The 15704-nt window shown below is 42.0% G+C and overlaps 1 protein-coding gene across 1 annotated transcript; it reads right to left on the bottom strand.

The window, feature by feature from the left end:
* Positions 1 to 1631: 1631 nt before the first annotated feature.
* Positions 1632 to 7445, bottom strand: CMTM3 (CKLF-like MARVEL transmembrane domain containing 3). Its single transcript, XM_009320257.1, has 4 exons — positions 7296 to 7445; positions 5357 to 5452; positions 3387 to 3504; positions 1632 to 1689 (listed from the first exon to the last, which is right to left on the bottom strand). The coding sequence occupies exons 1-4, from the start codon at positions 7395 to 7397 to the stop codon at positions 1655 to 1657; spliced, it is 351 nt and encodes a 116-aa protein (XP_009318532.1). The 5' UTR covers positions 7398 to 7445; the 3' UTR covers positions 1632 to 1654.
* Positions 7446 to 15704: the final 8259 nt, after the last annotated feature.

The raw sequence follows: 15704 nt of genomic DNA, 5'->3' as shown, positions 1-15704 counted from the left end.
AACTATTTGTTTTGCTTTTATTCAGTGGTCTGGAAACGGGAGATGTAGGAGCTGCCTGTTAGACAACTCCGAATCTGGCCAGCACCTTCCCAAGCACCTGCTCGCTGTTGGGTACCGTGTTTCTGCCTGTCAGCAGCCAGCTGCTAGCAGGGAATTGGAACCCAAGCGGTAATTTTGTTCCAAAGGAAATCTGCCTTTATTGTTTTATCTCTGTTTTTAATTTACTCCGTTAGTACCATCTGCTCTCATTTTAATTACTTTTTGTTAATGCCACCTGTTCTGGTACGATACTAATTTTTTAAAAATGCATACAGGTTTCTTTGAAATAGACTTATCTGATGCCATATATAAGGAGCGTGCCATGCTTTTTCCAAGCAGTATGTGTTTATAGGTGGACACAAATATTTCAAGGTAGCTTGTGCTACCCATGAAAACACCTTCTTGTAAATTCAGAAGGCTTTTCTCCCAGAATACTAGACCATGAGATAAATCATGTCCTTCCAGGGGAAAAAACCAAACCAAAAAACACACACACACACTGAAAAAAGGGGTCTGAGAAAAGAATTTCATTGCAGACATTCTTTAGTTTGGAGGTGGTTGGTTTTTTTTTTTCCTTTTCACAGTGGGAAGGATGTATTGCCCTCCTGGGGCCCAGGTATCCTGAGTTTTACAGAAACAGTCGTCTGTTTTGTGAACGCAGCGGACTAAGTCCAGTGCTACTTCTCATGGGAGGACCAGTGTTTGCAACACAGAGCACGAGATCAGACAGTGATATCTTGCACACAAATATTTGCAGGCTTCAATAGGCAGGTATTTGCCTGGATGGTATTTGGCAAGCCTTTCTTACCTGTATGTGCAAACACGTACAAGGGCTTCCATGCAAACGGTAGGAAGGGGCCGGTAAGATGATGCCTCATCTGTTCTCTCGTATCTGTGGTGAAATTGCAGAAGATGGGACGTGACTCCATCCAAGCAGCTTAAAAAAGTGATACTGAATGTTTGATGAGCCAGCTACCCTGTGGCATGATTATACTTTGAGGTTTGTTCTTGCTGCAGATTTCCAGTTGTCACTTTTTCTTGTCGCAGATAGGCAGTAGATATAAATGTACTGAAACCAACATGTTAACTGTAATCTGTGCCTTCAGTGCTTGAGATAGTGGAATATTCAGACTTCAGATAAAGAAATACCGTTAGTTAATCAAGAAAAGTACAAATAAAGTAGAGGCATTCTGAGCCTCTCTTCTTTGGCACAGCAAGAAGTATAAAAGCTGTAAGTGTTAAAGATTTGGAATTAAGAAAGCATATTAAAAGCTCTGCTTATACGTTTAAAATACTATGTTCCCGTTTACTCAGTACATTGTAGTGCTGAGTAAGGAGGGGCAACAGAGAGTTGAGGTGTGTTGTTTGGGTACAGGCCTCTTTGGCAGGTTGAACTACTGTAAAATCTGTAGTTCTGAAGGAGTATCCAATGGCATTGGGAAGAGTCTCCTTTTCCACATCACTGCCCTGTCTGTGCTTCGGTGATTCCATAAACAGTGAGGTGGAAAGAGGATACCAAGGCTGAAATAAGGGAGATATTTCAATCGGCAGTGCATTCAGCAAAGGGGAAAGTGCTTGATCACCTTCCCTTCACACTTGGTTGGTGTTTGATTCTTCAGTCTGAGTTGGAATCCGAGTCCTCATCTGAAACTTAAAACAAGGAACAACAGTGAAAATGAAAACTGGAAACCTCCATGTCAGCTTTAGCTCTTGCTGGGAGAGAGATGCTGCTCTTTGGCAGGTGTCTGCTTCAAAGGATGTGGCATATTTAGGAAAAGGCTTATAAAATGACAGTGCTAACATGAGGGAGCTTTAAATGGTGTTTCAAAGACTTGAAAAATGCTGCTGGGAGGCACTTAGACCACTACAACATAGATAACAGTTCAGATGAAAAGTTGCAGAGATGTTGTTGTTAGCATGACCGCCAAGAGGAAGTCTGCTGAAGACATGCTTCCTGTCCTACAATATTGCTGGTTGCTGTGGGCCACGGTTATGCACTGCCAGTTAAACCTATCTGAAAACCAGAAGCTTTAAGACGTTAAGAAATCCCGATATTGCCTATAGAGGTACATCTTGCCCAAGCTCGAGACTCGGCTTGCAAGGAAGCAAGGGATTTCTGGCCTCAGCAGTTGAGAGCTACAGCATGAGTGTGAGTTTGGTGCTGCAGTACTGTTCCTCCAGGGCAGAGCCCTTCTGGCATGGTCAAATCATCAACACAAAGCTGCATGACTGCGTATTTGTAAGTTTATATATTTCTCTCTCCATTTCCAGGGAAATTAGATCTAATCTTTAGCCTAATTTTGTACCCTTTTCACCCGATCTTCTGAGGTCAGTTCAGTTTGCGGGGATAAACAGTTTTTAGTCTAACAGTCTGTTTCCTATGATCTGTTCCTTTAATTCTTCTTTTCTTGTCTCTCTTTTTGGCCTAAAGCTTGCAAAACGCTTAAGTCTACTAAAATACCTAGAAAAGACTTAGCATTACTATACGCTTTCTAGGATTCTGTACGTCTTGGGTGTTTGTTTTTGAGGGTTTTTGTGGGTTTTGGGTTTGTGTGGGGTGTTTTTTGGGGGTTTGGGATTTTTTGTTTGTTTTTAACTCTGGAGCAGTCTTTTTTCATCTCTGTGGGTGCAATGAGTAGTATAACAGGGGCGTGATGCCTGATTTGGGCTCCTGGGTACTGCAAAATAGCTACCTGTGTCCTGACTTGACTTGAAATGGGTTTGAACTCCCAACAGTGGGTCCCTCTTTTTGTCTAAGTGGATCTGTCTGATTTGAGGTAGACTGTGCCTCCTATATTGGAAAGAAATTGGATAACAATCTTGTTAATTGTATGCTGTGTGGCCCTTGGATTTTGAGGCCATTTGCCCATAGATGGTCAAAGCTTGACCCTGAATGAGAGGTAATCATGATAAAGAGATGAGAAAGAGAAAAGCACTATTGGACATAAAAGACTGTGGACTAATGGATGTTAATTTTAAATTTTAAAAAAAAAAAGTAGATGTTTATTTTTAAAGTAAGACATCTTGATGGCAGGAAAAATTCTGTGCTGCGCAATAACTTCTATAATTGGATTTGGGGCCTTTCAAAGTTAGATGGTGCAAAACTCTGAGAAACTTCACATCCCTGGCTTGCTCGTTATCTTTATAAATCACTGAAATTCCAGTTGTTGTATTTTAAGACTAAGCAGCTTCATAATTCAGCACAGTTGTGGCATACAGAACCAAGGTAGCCAAGAATAGAAACTGTTACTACAAAGTGAGTGCTCTTGCTGCTCTGTGAAGGGTGAAATGGAGAAGAAAATCTCACGTTACATGCTCGTTTAAGCAAAATGGGGAATTTTACCTACCTTCTGACTTGTGCCCTTCAGGGGAATCAGAACTGCCTTGCTTGAGAAAAGTAACCAGGTCATTGAAGGTTATGTAGAAATCAATGGCGTACACTATCGTGGCTATAAATCCAAACACCTAAAATGGCAAAATAATACTCTCTTTAACAACAGTTCACATCCATCAATGATAAACCAAAATAAGCCTAATGGACACAAGAAAAATTCTTAAAGAAAACTTAGGCTTGATTTTTTTTGGCCTGTGGGGGAAAGGGAAGGGAAATGTCTCGTGACCCATTGGCATCAACTAAATTACAGCTAATTTGGGAGCCTGAGTAGTGATCCTCACAGTTGCTCTATCAGATGTGTCCTTAGCCCTTCCCCAGGCTACATCCCTCTCTGGCTCAGGGCATGTTCTGAGCATCAGCATTGCCCTGTGCCCAGCAGCACTGCCCTGTGCCGGGAGCTACAGGAGAACGTAGCACCTCCGCTATTCCAGGGCATCTCTTCGTCACCAAGAAATCACCTTGACTTCTCTGGAAATAATTTTTTACTGGTTTGCAAGGAGGCATGTCTATTGCAGAGTGAACTAGATTGAGATAAAATGATTCTGGAGTTACCTATTGTCATGGTTTAACCTCAGTTAGCAACCGAGTACCACACAGCTGCTTGCTCACTTCCCCCCCCCCCTCTGGTGGGATGGGGGAGAGAATTGAAAGAGTAGAAGTGAGAAAAACTCGTGGGTTGAGATAAAAACAGTTTAATAATTCAAATAAAATAATGATAACAATAATAATAATGTAATAATAATAATACAAAAAGCAAGTGATGCACAATGCAATTGCTCACCACCTGCCGACCGATGCCCAGCCAGTCCCCGAGCAGCGGCCCCCCCCGGCCAGCTTTCCCCAGTTTATGTACTGAGCATGACGGCACATGGTATGGAATGTCCCTTTGGCCAGTTTGGCTGTGCCCCCTCCCAGCTTCTTGTGCACCTCCAGCCTTCCCAGTCGGTAGAGCATGGGAAGCTGAAAAGTCCTTGGCTAGTGTAAGCACTACCTAGCAACAACTAAAACATCAGTGTGTTACCAACATTGTTCTCACCCTAAATCCAAAACACAGCACTGTGCCAGCTACTAGGAAGGAAGTTAACTCTATCCCTGCCGAAACCAGGATACCTATTTCGTGTCAAAGAAGCAGCAGCGTGGCAAGAATAGGCTGTTTTTCAGTCTGAGAAGCTAGGGTAAATGCTATGTTGCATTACTCCATGTCTAAACAGTGACAAAGATTAAAACAAGGTCTTTGTTCTGAAATCGGGTATGACTTGGGATCGTTTGGTAAGGGTTGCTGGTTAACACTACTGGGTATTGTTCTTCCCTATCTTTTAAAATTATTATGCAAATTTAATTTATATTGCACACATTATTGGTGCTTAGCATCAAGCTGCAGATGGAGAGGCTGTATCTTATTTCTGAACACAAAATGCTGATGATGAAGGCTCTCTCCTGGGCAGTCCATATACTGGAGGGTAAAATGACACTGCTCTTGTTTCAACTTATCTAAGTAAAATTAAGCAGTAGAGACAGGAGGTTGAAATTACTTAATTTAGACCGTCCTTAGTAGTTACAGGTTTGATTTCTTTTTTATTATTATTATTCCCTCCCTTCAAGGATCTTGATGTTCTCTGCAGGAACAGAGAAGTTTATCTTCCCTGTATAGCTGGTGAAATTAAAAAGCAGAATAGGTGCCCTCCCTAAGTAGTACAGTTAATGCTGAGCAGCACTGTTAGGATGAAAAAACTATTAATTGATTCAAAACCTGTTTTTCTAAATAACCGACCATTTCTTCCTTGCTTTAGGCAAATCTAATTCTCAGTTAGTTAATTGAAGAAACTTCTGCTACTTGCAATGGGGTCAAAATTGAATTGTTTCTCAAGTATGTCCATACGCAGTTCACCAAAATACCTAAGTGGAAAGCTCACATCTACTTACTCCTGCTGCTTTAGATGCTCCATCATTATATTTTGAGACAGCAGCAATTGAAATGGCAAAGTAAATAATGGCAGCAGTGACGCACCGCAAGAAATCCTGTAAAATAAGCAATGTTGCATTCTCAGATTAGTCATGTAATTCCAATGTACAAACTCCTCTAAAAATTATTTCAGAAATTACTATTAAAAACCTTTGCTGTTGTGTCAGCGGACTTGCCTGATGCTGGAGTGTGACTACAGCCTCGTATTTTGTAGCAGATGAATTGCTCATCTGGGAAATATTTTTAAATGTGAGATGACCGGAATCTTGGCATTAGCTTCTGTTCTTACAGATGTTGGTATAAATCCTACTTTTAACATGTATGTGAGGCAGACCTTTCTTCAGGCCGAGAAGGGCTATATTTCTGTAACTTGGAGCGCAGCAAGGGCTAATGGAAGAATCATTTGAAATGCCTTAAAAAGTCTCATCTTTAAGCAGAACTCCCGCAGTACCAAAGGCTCTGGAGGAGCATACCAGTTCCCGTGGGGAACAGGCATGTGCTTGTTACTATACAGAAGTAGGCCTGTCTGTAGGAACTCCTCGTTTAGGAGCTAAGCACTTTGTTTGGTGTTTAAAACTATGATTTACACTTAGTATGTACACTTGTAACTCCAGCAGCTAGCCTGAAGTGAACATACCTACTGCTATCATCAAAATACGTGCTTCTGTGGCCGAGACTGTAGCTCTGCAGGGCAGGGGCCAAGCCCTATAATACAAGCAGTGACGTGCTGGAGCAACAGTGTCTCTGAACTGTATATTAAATAAAGAGCTGTGATTCCCAGGGCATGTGCAAATCATGTGAGCTAGAATAATGGTATCCTGACCTCCGTTCACAGTTAGATCTCCTGCCTTTTCAGAACAGATGGATGAAGATACTGCCTCAAAACACGAATCCTACAAGAAACGTTATTCCTCTGAAATCAGGACAAGGTAAATTATCTACATTCTGCGGCTGGAGATATTATGGTAATGGACATAATAAACATACAAGTGCTTTTTTTGTCTTAGTTCTGGAATCGGATGCATGTAGAAAATGGGAAAACGATGGAACTGAGATTACCGTCTGAAAACCATGCACACTGTCATAGTCAGTCACTGCTATTGTTTTATCCACCAGTGGCCTTGCTAATGTTATTTTTATACATTGAGAGCTCTAATTCAAATCTCACTATGACGAACTATTGCAAAACTGTACCAAAAGAGAATCCAAATCGATTGGATTAGCATTTTTTTAAGTATTTGTACTGCTAGACAAATGCTCCCTTGACAATGTATGTTTGAAGCAAGAGAGACATCCAGTGGCCAGTGTGCAGTAATCACCAGCAACTACAAACCTGACAACTCCCCAATGAATAGCCAGTGGTTTCCTTTGTGTGAATGAGCATCTGCCTGCAAGAGTTGCAGGGCTTCCCCCCCTTAACAAAAGTAGCTGCCAGTTTGTTTGCATGCGAGTATGACTCTACATCTCAACAGCACTTGCCTGAGAATTTTAAAACATTTTAATAAAGGTATAAGCATTACTACATAGCATGCCTCAGTTTCCCCATTTGTAAGGGTGGCAATATTAAAGAGACCCCAGCAGTGGTCAGACTTACTTAGGCTGATGTTGCCTGCTTCTGAAGATGCAGCACTAAGCCATTGGCCTGGAATTGGGCATAAATTCTGCATAATCAAAGCATAAAACCATGCTTTGTGTCAGCATAAAGAAAGCTATAGTATGTAGTATAGCATAGCTTAAAAGTGCTTTGGGACCTTTTGAATGAGAGGCAGTATGGACAGGTTTCTAGTAAGGGGGTGAAATAAGCTGTTAACAGCCAGCCTAAACTCCCGTATAGTCCCTTTCACTCATGTTATACTGTACAATTAAATCTGTGTTTTTTACATTGCACATTTCACTTACCTTCAAAGGCCAGTAGAGTCCTTTAAACTTCTCATTAAGTTTGGAGGCATAGGCAAAAAATAGAAACAGTGCCAGCAGAAACTCTAGGAGTGGTGCCATCATGAAAGAGGCAGCTAGAGATGCAATGTAGCAGATAAAGATGATAAATGACAGCACCTAGAGTAAAGGGAAAACACTAGTTATTCGCACGGAATAGCAGAGCCTCAGGCAGCTGAGCAGCTTTGAAGTGTTACTCTCCCTGCGTATTTCTGTCAGTGCTGCTGGTGATGGCATATCTTGCTTCCTACTTTTTTTTTCTTGGGCCAAATTAATTTTCTTGTTCAGCATGGAATAAATCTAAAGTAATGGCGTTTACTTCAATGCGTGTGAAATCGACTTTCCAGAGAGCTCGGTGGATTTGCACTTCTCCGAGTCAGTAATTTGCTCTGGATAGTAAACAGTTCTGACAACATAATTCTGAAAATAGTGGGGCGTTGCCAAGCAAACAGAGCTTTAAGCTTTCAGCTGTGACAGTTCTCATTTGAAATCCAAATCATTACTTGGGTAGCCCAAAGTAACTCAGCATTTATAATCTTCTTAGAGTTGAAAGAAAAAAGTCTGCTGTCGATGGATAGAAAAGAGCTGAGAATTAACTATTCTGTGATTTCTGGAAGTCTCTGGTTCTAGTTTTCCAGTGTAGACAGCTGTTTTAGAGAGTAATAGGGTAGATAACTTCCATAGATTTGTTTTATCTCCATGATGATTCCTAACTCTACAAAATAATAGAAGTGGCATTTGTTTTCCCATTCAATTAAAATACCTTTAGAATATAGTTTATGGCTCAAAACATAAAGTTTCACAATGGGAAAACGGCTAAAGACAATGCATTTTCACCTAAACCAGACAATACCAAAGTGCTGTGCTACGCTTCTGGACTTTCAGCTACTGTATTTCTTGAGTGGGACGTGAGGGAACCGTGGTGAAACTTAAAATTTTCAAATGATGTACTGGGAGTTGGTCCCCTCCGAGAAGAGGCTCCAGCCCCCCTGCTCTACTGCCTCGTGTGGTAACTGGTTGCCGTTTTCTTCAAATTAGCTTAAAACAAAAAAAAGTAGCTAGCATACTGAATAAAACGTTTTCTGCAAGTGTAAGTATTATGTGCTAGTTTGCACCTGAGCTGCTCTATTCAGCCTTTCCTCTTGGAGACAAATGTCTGCCTTAGCAATGCTCAGAGATGCTTTTCGTCAACATAGCAGTAGGTACTATTTGAGCATCAGATTACAAAGATTTTTTGAACTTCTAAATTGGGACACTGACATTCTCACTCATGATACTGAAAATAGATGTATTATTTTCCCCCAGATGGCACGTCTGAAGGCAGATGTGGTTTCTTGAAAAGCATAAATGTTTAGACCGTGACGATCAATGCATTTGCCTCATTAAATTTCAGATCTGTGGATTTATTTGCTTGCTGCTACCATGTGTTCCTGGGAACCACCTGTACCTCAAAAAAAAAAAAAAAAATTATACTTGAATGATAAGGCTCCTAAAATTAATTATTAATTAAGAATTACTCCTATGAGGTCAGTCAACCCTCAAATACGTGTATCAGAAGAGCCCATTTAGGTTTAGGGGGCAACTAAGCAGTTCAATCCTGTTGAAATAATTTCTTAATTTAATAAATTAACAAGCCTTTATTCTAAGCCTGGTTTTTGGGGAAAGCAGTCAGTTCTTGACCAGGATGCTGATAATTGGAGTATATTGTTTTGATCCATTAGGACTGGGTGGTGAAGTTTGAGAGGATGTGACATTTTTAGTAAGATACTGTATTTATCTTAAAATGCCTATGCATCGTTCTCGTTTCATTGGGTTGTAAGAAACTGATCTGGTATAATATAGAGAGTTCACTTCTGCATCGAGGACTGTTACCTGTTAATATCTACCCTATGTGTTGTTATTTATCCTATTATTATTTGCTTATTGCTTACATAGGCTCTTTGCAGGTTTTCCTAGAGTTTTCATATAGCGGAGGGAACTCATTCATGTGTCTTATCCTTAATGTGGTATTTTATTTCTGTGAATGAAAAGTGATATGTACTCTTTGGAGAGAGGTGGATATAACAGAACGAAGTATAACACTACTAAGAGGAGAGAGGGCTTCTTCCTCCTTCCTATCATACCACCTATTGCCTTCCCACCCCCATGGAATAAAAACAGAAAGGACTGGACTTTGTGAATCTGCTTTACTCGCATTTGTGGAACATAATTTAGACATGGTTTCATGTTTTCGTGGATTAAAAAGAAATTGCCGTGTAGCTAGGACTTTTTTTTTTTCTTGTTCTGGTGTTTAAAAAAACCAACCTCTTCCTTTTTCTGGCTAAAGGAAAGGATAACTGAGATGTTGAGACAGAGAAGTACGCAGGGATGAACAGCAGCAGGGAGGAGACGCATTCAGGATAGGTCCCAACAACCGACCCCCTTTCAATAGCAGAACGTTAGTCCTGAACTAAACTTGGTATATCTCTTGTGAAAGAATTAAATGCAGTGTTAAATAATACATCATACTACAGCAGCAGAGGGGAGGTAGAGAGGCAAATTTCAGATATGTAAGTTGATGATGCACAGCAGAGATCACTTTGATCTCGATTCTGTTTGATACAGTGATTCCTGCGCTCTGTCTGCCTTTATACAGAGAAAAAGTTTTTCTGTCAGAAGCATTAACTGTTAGGTGAAATGAAGAGCCTTTGTGTTCTCTTAAGATCAGCCTTATGGTAAGTTGTGTAATTTAAGGTTCCTGCTGTCTTCCCCTCGCCCCGATGGCACTGGGTAGGTCTGCAGTGGTTTGAAACACATTGCAGTGCCCGAGACCCTGCTGTAACACGGCTCAGGATGCAAACACTGGTTTTGGGGCAAAAGCACACCAAGGGGCTCCTGCTCCGGTGTGCTGGTGTGCCGGTGGGGTTCCTGCTTGGGTGCAAGGTAAGTTGCTGAAGAGACAAAAGGATCAGTCTGAGCATTTCAGCTTTCTAATGTGGTCTGATCCGGAGAAGCTGGCATCTGGGGAAATATTAGTTGTCCATTTTAAAGTCTAGTTAACAGGCCAGTTACTGGCTCGAACCAGCCCCTTGGTTATTGGTAGGATCTCAGCAGTCTCCTGCTGCCTGTTCCTCAGCCCTGACGAACAGTAATTGTACTCTCGACATCACCACCACCTTGAGTGGTGGGCTTGAGTCCAGCCCGTCCCGGCTCTCCGCTCCTGGCTGTACGTGTCAGCATCCTGTTGTGCTGGGAAAGTGCACTCAAGGCCACGTTAAAAAAAACAACCCACCCTTGATTTGCAAGAAGTCCCTTGATTTCAATGGATTATCGATGGTAATAGTGAAAGGGAAAGAATCTGACATGAAGTGTGATAATTGCTCTCCAATTAAGCAATTAATGCCTCCTCATTTTGGAGGCATTCAGAGACTGAAAAGGCCCAAAGAAGATTTTAGGTGAAATACACACCTATAAAGTAGTGGACCAGATTTTGAGAATGAAGGTTTGGAAGATGGTATTTTTGGATGCTACGGTCTTCATTGAGGCAAGGCTGGAAGGCACTGGAAGGAGAGGCAGGCAGACATTAGAAAGAGCAAGAGAAACAAAAGGAAGGGGGTGCCTGAAGGCTCTGTCAGGTGACAGAGCACTGTAGCTGTGGCACAGCTACGGTGCCACAACTTGTTCTTTCCTTTTCTTTTTTTGTCTGCCTGGTGGCTACGTGGCAGCCCTGACGTGGATTTTAATGCCAGATCTACTCAGTAACTTGGGGACAGCCCTATGTAATACAAGAGCCCACGAAGCTGTCGGTTTTTGATGATGTTTATCATTTCTCTTTGTTTAGAGCTCATTTCCCCTTCTGACGGGTGGAGTGCATGGACTCCCTGAGCAATATTGGATATTACCTATTACTATCTTTTCTGAATTATAAAAGTCAGTAGGTATCTTGTTATCTTGTCTGACCATTTAATTGCAGTGCTACTAAGAAGCATTTGATGTCATCTAAAAATTTGGTAATTTAAGAAATATACCTCTCCTCCCACAATACAAACATTGTTGTGCCGGTTTGTACCCAGAAATAACGAGCACCTACTTTTCCAGATTTCAAGTCTTGAGAGAAACATCGGGCAAACTGAAAGTTGCTCTAAAAATGACAAACTCAAAAGCAACCTTCATATAGCCTGCCCCCTCTAAAGACCATCAAATGATCCACTGCACATCACACTTGTTCTGCACCTTTTTTCCTGAAGCTGTGTGTTTTAAAAGTGATCTCAGAGAAAGGTCAAGCAATGGGATCTTGTCACTTTTCTAACAGCTCTGTGTCTACACTAAAAAAAAAAAATGGCTAGAGAGGAAGTTTGTGAGGCTCAATGCAGTTGCGAGTTCATTTCTAGCACTTTCAGACTCTGAAAGCACTGCTGCTTCTGGGAGAAAAAAAAATGTAGCGTTTTATCAGTTTTGCCCATTTGTATTGACACAGGGGGGGTCTCTTTTTCCTTTGGGATTACATCCTTGGCATTGATTCCAGCTAGGAGTCTGAGGTGTTCAACAGCACTGCTGTTGAAAGGTTAGCGTGATTGTTGCCAGCTTCACCGTGGAGGAATACGTGGATGCAGAAAGCTCTAGTGTGGCAAAGAACAGAGCAGGATCCCTTCATACTCTGGCAGTGGTAAGATTATAAAAAATCCCAGCAAAAAAGAGGCCTGATTCTTCATTCAGCACCTTTTTTGTGGGAATGGGAACGCACGTAAAAGAGGAAGAACTATTAGATATTACTTTTTCTTTTTTAAAGGAACTTCTTTGGTATTGCGTTTCAGAAAGTAATTTTCTCCCATGTAATTATTACTTAATATTGTGTTGCTGGGCTTCTTAAATTGGCTAGGCATTATGAAGTTATACTTTATCATATAACCAGCTTGCAATTTAAGGTATAAAAAATAATTAGTTACAATGGTTAGAAAGCACTGTGCTCCTTATGGGAGGGAGGACTGCTGAAGTGCTGAGGTCACAGCAGAGCGCGAAGGCGTCTGTGTCCTCTGTGCAGGGAGAACAGACCCACTGCAGCCCGTCGGGGATGCTGCGGATGCCAGGAAGCAGCTGACATCATTGCATGCTACTGCACGTGCCCCGGTGCCCTCCGCTCGCTGTCTGCGTGGTCAAATGCCTGCTCCTCATTTCCCCTCCGCAGAAAAGAACAGGTTTGCTTAAACAGTTTTTAAAATGGTTAGTGGTGATCTCTTTTGGACAAGAGTCCCTTTTATTATTGTTTATTGGCAGAGAGAGAAAGTAGATTACTTAGTGGTCTCCGCTATTCAGTTACTCCTCTGTCGTACTTGTCATGGAGGGTGAAGTTCTTGGTGCCCCCAGAATTAGCTCCAAGGGTCACCTTCTCGCTACAGACCCAGAGAAAGGCACAGTGCTCATCTTCGAAGAAGGCTTTACACAGAGCAGCTGGAAGTTTCAGTTACGAAGGTCAGTTCCGAGAAGACTGAAAAGACAGAAGAAAGACAGGAAAAGAGGAGAAAAACAGACACAACAATTTCTGCATCCTCTGTGTCACCACAAAGGTGACACAACCTTATACAGGACAACCTTACATATTCATGCTATATTTTTATTAAAAAAATATGTAGTGCCACTGCATACTGGCTTCAGGGGACTAAGGAGACACCAATTAAAGTAGTCACCAGGACAAACACAAAAGCTTGACTGAAACAGCCAGGGTGAGCAGCAGAATGTGTAGATGTGGATCTTGCCTGGACAAGCTCTGATTGCAGGTATGAGAGTGGCTGTTAAATGGTTCCAACACAGGACAGAGGGAACTGAAAAATGCACCTCTTAAGGGGAGAAAAGAGCACGGATGAGGTGTTGACCTTCAAGATAGCAACTTGAGTATTTTTGAAAAATGAGTAGCTTAAGAGTAGAAGAGTGTTAAAATAGATAGAAGAAATAATAGTATGGAGAGAAAATAGAGAGGAAAAAAGAAAGAGAAAAAAATTAACCTGGCAGATAAAGAATGGTGATTAGAAGGTGGAGGAGCAAGACACTGAGAATAAATAGGATCAGGAGGGACAGCAAAGCTTATAAATGTACTTGATGTTACTGCTTCTTTGTGGCTGTGTAGCGATCCCAGGTGGAATAAAAAATTACTAAGGCAGGAAGATCAAAAGGAAAAGGAGTGGGGGCTGGGTGAAACTTCCTTCTCCGAATAAAATTTGAGATTATAGTTAAGCTCCTAGCAGTAATCAACTTCATCACCAGCCTAACTTGTTCTAGAGGAAGCACCAGAATGCCCAGACCTGATAGCCCACAGAGCAGTTTACATGCCGACATGAAAATTACACCCGAACATTGTAAAGATCCATACTCACTTCATGTGAAAGTGTGCGCAAATGTTATTTTTAAAAAGTGGCTACAGTGTTTTCCTTCAATCTGAACAAAGCAATCCTCGCCGGCAGCGCTGAGCTCCCACGCTCTCGGTGCAGCTGCCTCTGCGACCTTCCCTGGGACGGCCTGAGCTGCGCTGCGGGCACCGGCGCTCCCAGCCGCCTCCAGCAGTGCAGGGGTAGGGAACAGGCTGGGGTGAATGTGGCAGTTGTCTTAATTTACAAAGTCTGAGTCGGTCCACTATAACTTACGACAGCTGAACCGATCATTTGCCAGCCACTTCTGCTGGGCACAGCAAGACGTTTTAATGAGGTTACTTCCACCAAGTTACACAGCCAGCACGGTCACTGGGCTGAGGGAATTTGCTGAAGCCAACTCCTGTTCCCTTTCTGTCAGAGATGGAAAAGGGGAAGTATAACTGTCCACCCCAGTCAAGATACGTTTGCAAGTTGCTGCTTTGCTTCGTTGGTAATATATTTTTCAGAATATGGTGGTGTGCTTTTTGAATGTTGAAAAAACTGACTTGGCATTTCCTGTACCTGAACAGAGAACCTCTGATCTACCTGCAGAGATGCCAGTATTTGCATCACTTTAAAGACAGAGAAATAAAGCGCGTTTCTCATGACTTGCCAAGCTGCCGAATAATAATGTGAGAGAGATATTTGGTAACAATAATGAGAACCCCATTTTGTTTCTGAACAAAAGACACTATTCAAACTCTATCCCATGAATATTATTTACATACATTTATCAGAACCCAACCCCACCCCACGTTAGTACTGTGTCAAAGAGGAAAAATCAAACATTCGAGACAAGAAGTACAAAGCTAAACATGAAACAGATTTTAAACTGTGATAGATTTAACTTGGACTCATCTTCAATTATTTGGCACTGCATTTCTCTAATTGTATACAGACTGGATTTATTCTGGGGCCTGTGTTGTCTTCAAGGATTTCTTCTGGCAAAGCTGAGACAACTGGAGAGAAACTACTGCTGCCTCCCCTCTGCCAGGAAACGACATCCTAAGCACGTGGGCTGGCCTGCAAGGAGCACACAGAAAGCTTCGCTGGAGCTTTGGCAGCTGGGATTTTAGAGCTGCTTTCAGCCAGCCAAACCCTCAGGAAGCCCTGAGTGGCCTTACAAAGGATAAATCCCTGTTTTGTCAAGACAGAGCAGTTTTTATTACACCAAGGAGGCATAATCAGTACTTCTCTATGACAACAGAGGGGTGAGTCTGATCCCATGACCAAAACAGTATTCCTCAAATATGTCATCATTCAGAGATGTTAAAAAGCCAGGCTGTCTGAAAGTCATAATTTACTGGCTGTAAGCTTGTATAGGAAATTCCAGTATATGTTACAGTACGTAACAAAAACACGTGCCAAAGGAGCAAAGTTAGTTGGGCTTTGGTATCTTCTAAATGTGTGTTTTTGTCAGCTACAGATGCTGTATGAGTGATGGGGGGTACCTGGAATTTTTACAGCATTTTTGGTGGAGCCGACACAGCCTGTGGCCTGCTGCTACCCAGCCCAAGGCCCGTGTTCCCCACCACAGAAGTCATCCTCGTCTCCTGAATGAATGGTTTTTCTTCTCAAAGCCAGCCTCGCATCTTCTGGCTGTTGCCCTTGCTGTCTGCCACAGGGCAGTGCCTACAGCCTCACAAACTCACAGGGCTGATAGAGAAAGGCTGGTCAGGGAGCTTGATGGCGCGGCCCGCTTGCTGCCCGTTCCTTCCCTTTCTCTTGCTTGAATTTCCTTGTTTCCTTCTCTGAGCTAGCACAGTGGACAGCCAGAGACACCTTACACATCTAAACGGTGCTCCATGTACTTGGCTACTAGTTTGGGCTGTCCTGATATTTGACTACCTGCTCTCAAAACTCCAGCTAAAATTACAGAGAACTCTGTGTTTAAATTTCTCATTATTTCTAGTATAAATGATGTTGAAAGTCTAATTTCAACCAACTAATTTCCTCTTAAATTTTAACTTTTGATTGTCAAATAAGCGCTACC

Source organism: Pygoscelis adeliae, unplaced genomic scaffold (assembly GCF_000699105.1).
Source record: "Pygoscelis adeliae isolate BGI_AS28 unplaced genomic scaffold, ASM69910v1 Scaffold62, whole genome shotgun sequence".
Taxonomy (NCBI): domain Eukaryota; kingdom Metazoa; phylum Chordata; class Aves; order Sphenisciformes; family Spheniscidae; genus Pygoscelis; species Pygoscelis adeliae.
Note: the sequence above shows the minus strand (reverse complement) of the source record. Positions and strands in the feature narration are given on the sequence as shown.

Bases quoted from the DNA above. Each gene is read 5' to 3' on its own strand.
- CMTM3 (XM_009320257.1), bottom strand. From the start codon at position 7,397: ATGATGGCACCACTCCTAGAGTTTCTGCTGGCACTGTTTCTATTTTTT. The intron at 3,505-5,356 runs GTAAGTAGATGT...TTGCCATTTTAG, and splicing joins GAGCATCTAAAGCAGCAGGA to GTGTTTGGATTTATAGCCAC. The intron at 1,690-3,386 runs GTAGGTAAAATT...CCTTGTTTTAAG, and splicing joins TGAAGGGCACAAGTCAGAAG to TTTCAGATGAGGACTCGGAT.